The sequence below is a fragment of the Pteropus vampyrus genome, unplaced genomic scaffold, assembly GCF_000151845.1.
Source record: "Pteropus vampyrus isolate Shadow unplaced genomic scaffold, Pvam_2.0 Scaffold489, whole genome shotgun sequence".
Taxonomy (NCBI): Eukaryota; Metazoa; Chordata; class Mammalia; order Chiroptera; family Pteropodidae; genus Pteropus; species Pteropus vampyrus.
This window is the reverse complement of record NW_011889270.1, coordinates 590,821-595,437: the sequence shown is the minus strand read 5'-3', so window position 1 is coordinate 595,437 and position 4,617 is coordinate 590,821. Positions and strand designations below refer to the sequence as shown.

The 4,617-nt window shown below is 49.1% G+C and overlaps 1 protein-coding gene across 1 annotated transcript in view; it reads left to right on the top strand.

Moving 5' to 3' along the window:
• Window positions 1–478: 478 nt before the first annotated feature.
• IREB2 (iron responsive element binding protein 2) overlaps window positions 479–4,617 on the top strand; it is a 38,495-nt gene continuing 34,356 nt past the window's right edge. Inside the window, exons 1-2 of the mRNA XM_011382789.2 lie at window positions 479–640; window positions 1,974–2,063. Of these exons, the coding sequence (XP_011381091.1) occupies window positions 622–640; window positions 1,974–2,063 (109 nt within the window). The 5' untranslated portion in view covers window positions 479–621. The remainder of the gene's footprint in view (window positions 641–1,973; window positions 2,064–4,617) is intronic.

Genomic DNA, 4,617 nt, shown 5'->3' with positions numbered 1-4,617 from the left:
ATTTCTCAACGAGGGGAGCGAGCAGGCCGAGCAAGGACTGAGAAAGGCGGAGTTATGGCAGACTTCGGGCAGAGAGGCACCGCTGGCGGTGGAAGGCGGGCTGCGGCGGGATAAGGAGTGGGAGGGGAAGGGCGAGCACGGCAGCTGTCCCCGCAAAGCTGGCTGCCCGCGCCAGATAAGGCGGTGGGGACGCAGGGGCGGGCGAGGCGGGCGCACGGAGAGGCGCGTGGCGACCGCTGCCGGGAGGGAGCAGCAAGCGGAGACCGAAGTTCCCGGAGCGCCAGGAAGACGCGATCCGTGCAGCCGCCACCGAACGCCCCGCTCGGCCTCGGCCACGACCGGCCACGAGGCCGCGCCAAGCCGCGGCCCCCGCGAGGAGGCGCCTTCCCGCTAGCTCCGCCCCTGCTCTTTCTTTGTTTCCACGTCCAGAGGTCTCGCGAGAGCTGAACGGCAAATCCCGCGAGCGCAGATCCGGGCCGGCACTGCGGCTCTCGCGGTGTTTGCGCGAGACTGCGCCCTTCCTTCCTCTCCGGCCCGTCGGCCGCCTTCCTCCCCTTCCCCGCCCGGCGGCCTCCTCCTTCCCCGCGGGCCCCTCCCCGCGGGCTAATATGGTCTCCAGCGATGGACGCCCCAAGTGCAGGTCAGTTTCCGTCCGCCGCCCGGCGCCGCGGCCCTCCGGCCCTTGCCTGGAGTCGCTCGGCCGGCGTCCGGGCCTCAGGCTCGAGCCGCTTTCCCGAGCCTGCCCGCCGGGCCCGCTGCACACTCGGGCCGCGAGCGTCCCGCCGTGACCCCCGGGCCGTGCGCCCCCCTCCGCCTGGGGCCCCGCTGTCTCCGCAGCCGCGCTGGGGTCGGGGGCGGCCCGCGTCCCCTCAGCGCCCCCCTTCGTAAGAGATCGGGGCGGGGGCCGGGGTCTCCCGCAGCCTGTTGTTTGTTCCGCTGTCCAGCCTTGCGCCCCTCCCTCCCCCCCTCGGCCTCGGCCAGCGGTCAAGGCCGATCGCTGGTCCGACAGTGCCCGGACCGCGTCTTGCAGCGCTGGGCCTCGACCCCAGTGCGCCGCTGTCTCCCTTCTAAAAGGAAGAGAGAAACGGTGTGGCTTCTGCAAGTGGACTGTGCTTTTCTCTTCTCGGCCCGCGGGCCTGACACTGTCGAGGGTCCTGCCCACCCACGACAATGAGTCTGCACAAAAGATGGCAAGGTCTTGTCCCTTGAGGCGGCTTCCCCGTCACTTCCCGAATCTATAGGACGTTAGGGGCGGGGGCACATTTCAGATGAGACCCCCCCAGGTCTTTGACTTTATGGTTCAGCTGCAGTTCGTGCCAGACCGGAGAGACATGTCTCTTTTAGGGAGAATCTGCTCATTTGCCCAAATATTTTGTCGTTTGCGTGTTTCCTCAGTCTCAAGACCTATTGAGGTCTTACCTGTTAAGTTTTTTGTTTGGTTTGGTTTGGTTTTGTCTAGGTTGTTGAATGCTCTGCCAAAATCTTGTCTCCTGAATCTTAAAAAAAAAAAAAATCAGCCCCCCAACAAAATTGTGGTGTTCTGAAATTGTTCTGTCTGTACTTTTGAAATATTCAGGACACGTCTTCCCCAAACACGCCCATACATCATTTAAATCATTCTCATTGTCTGTTTTCAGGTATTCTCTGTTATCACGTCTCAGGAATTAATTGTCAGTTTTTTCTTGATAAGAGCCATGGTTTAGAGCAGTACTGTCCAATACAGTGGACGATAGCCACGTGCGACTATTCAAATTAAAATTATTTAAAATTAAATAAAATTAACGATTCAATTCCTCAGTCTTAGCCACGTTTCAGATGCTCATTAGCCACATGTGGTTAATAGCTACCTTACTGGACAGTGCAAATATAGACTATTTCCATCACTGCGGAAAATTCTGTTGGACAAAGCTGGTATTCTCACTTTGAAAGGGTACTTTGTAACCGTTTAATGAAAGTACAATTTTTTTTTTCAGGATACATCTTTGAGTACCTTATTGAGACATTAAACGACAGTTCACACAAGAAGTTCTTCAATGTACCTAAACTTGGAGGCACCAAGTATGGTAATGTTGCTTAAATTTTCCTGGGTTTATTTAGTTTCTAATGATAAAAATGTGTTTGTTGAGCAAGCTGAAGAAATTTTATGTCTGTTCCTACCATGTTGTAACAGGTACACCTACACGCATCTCTGACATTTTAAATGTTCTTCTTGGGTCAATTTTGTTTCAGAAAGATGTAAGCCTATACCTTAACTTCTCATTTAAAAATCTTAAATTAAGCAATGGGTCTCTCCCCACCCCTAAAGAAACCACTACAATTAATTAAAAAAAAAAAAACTGATGATATTCTACAGCTATTAAACGTACGTTTTAATTTTTCAAATGAGCAATGCCCGCAATTCTTAACTGCCATCCATTGACTAGGAATCATCAGCAGGGCCTGCTGATCTGAGCTGTTTGCCAGTACTGGGCATGGTTTGCCCAGACTTGTACGCCAGCACTTTTGGCAGATATTTGCAGGCACCTGATCAGTCAGACCTTACTGAGGTCTCAGAAGACTGAATTTGGCTGAACCCGAGGGTATTGGATGGAAATCATAGCTTTATTGACAGTCGAGTGACTTTCTCAACCAGGCAAATGAAGGAAAGACCTATTTGGAAGAGTGATTATTATTTTCAGACTTCTTAGTGAAAACTTCTTGAAAACATAAACGTCAAATGTGTTGCAATCAGTTTTGGAGGGAGCTTTTGTTTATCTTTTTTTTTTTTTTAATTATAATTTTTGCATCATTTAAGAAGATTGCTTTTGTGATTTTTCTGTAGACTTTCATGGATTTGACTATTCTAGACTGCCACCAGCAGTGTTTTCTCATACTTACTGAGAAGATTTAGATGTTTTGGAGTACCTTAGAAGATCCCTGTCTTAGAATTTCGTCACCATTTACAAACAAACAGGTCACCAAAGAGAGCATTTTCCTTCACCTTGCGTGTGTAACTGCAGTGGTTTGTGTTAAGAGAACCTGGCTGTTTTCATGGTCCCATTTGTCTGCATTCACATTTATGCTACCCCTCCGTGGTGAAGAGTTCGTGTTAATTTTGAAAAGGAGACAGCTAAATTGGTTATGTACAAGAAAAATCTTTTATTTCTCCTTACTTCTCCCAAATATCTAGTGAGTCTGACCTAGAGCTTTCTTAACCCACGTTTTATAGCTTAATAAAGTAAAGTTGCATATAGGAGGGTATTTTTAAAATTGAGTATAAAAGTTCTTTCTATGGAAACGTGCCTACTTAAAGATACCCCCTTTCCCAAACGCAGGAAATCAGTAGGAAACTATGAAAATAACTGGAAAATGCATCGAAAGAGGGTGATCGATAATGTGAAAGCTAGATTATCTGAAAATACTCCGCCACGGGCATCTGCGCATGACAGAGTTCCCGAGTGCCAGGGCTTTAGAGCCATAATGTGTACAGTGTAGGGCACCCTAAGTCTCAGTGCTTTCAGAACAGATTTGATTTTAAAACTCTGGTTGTTACCAACTTCTCCCTATTTATTAATAACTCTGCTGTGTGTGCGTAACGTTTAAATTTTGATGCAGGCTTGTTATATAGAGTTGTTGGATTGAAAGCGTGCTGCTTCCTCCCCCTCATCGTACGTTTTTCTTTTTATACTTTTACCGTATATTTTCTGTTTCAGTCTTTACTCTTGAATATAAGGAACAAAAACTCACTTAACTCAGCGTCAAGTAAAGAAGACGTTGCAGTTTTCAGACATCCAAAGACAAAGGAAGAAAGCTGTCAGGCGTCATCGAAACCAGAGTTTCTAAGCCAGAGGCCGTCCTGTTTGTCACTCGAAGGCTGCCTGGTCTCTTTATGCCTGTCTCTTTTTTAATACCTGCTCTCCAGTCTGCTGTCTGCAGCCCCTTTTACTTAACTCATTTTGGGTAACGTCCAGCAGAGCTACTGCTGGCCATTCTTTGTGTGTTCTGATTTGCTTACCAGCCAGTTAAGACTGTCTCTAGGTCAGCGGTCCCCAACCTTTTTGGCATCAGGGACCAGTGCTTCTATAAGACTCTAATGCCTGATGATCTGAGGTGGAGCTGAGGCGGTGATGCTGGTGCTGGGGAGCAGCTGCAGATACAGAGGAAGCTTCGCTGCCTCACCCACTGTTCACATCCTGCTGTGTGGCCTGGTTCGTAACAGGCCACAGAGCGGTACCGGTCCACAGCCCGGGGTTTGGGGACCCCTGCCCTAGATGACTTGTCCACCTACTGTATTAACCTAGCTTGGCAGGGCTTGGCAGGCATCTATTGCAGGCCCAGCTATCTCGACACGGTTCCGAGCTTTCAAATCTTGTCTGTTCCTTGGACTCTGGAAAGGGTCGTGAGTTGGGGTAAGCGATGAAGTGGCTTGCTTAGAATATTTGCACACAGTACGTAACTTTTTAAGGGTTGCCCTCACCTAACATTCTATTCCATGTAGTGCACGAACTCACCACATTTTGTTCAAGGCTCTGTGGTTTTAACCGCTTTCGTCGACACTCTGTTCTAGGTGAGGCCTTCTGGCAGTAAAGAATAGACACTCCTGACTCAGATGCTGGAAGGTTCGTTGTGTGACATAAA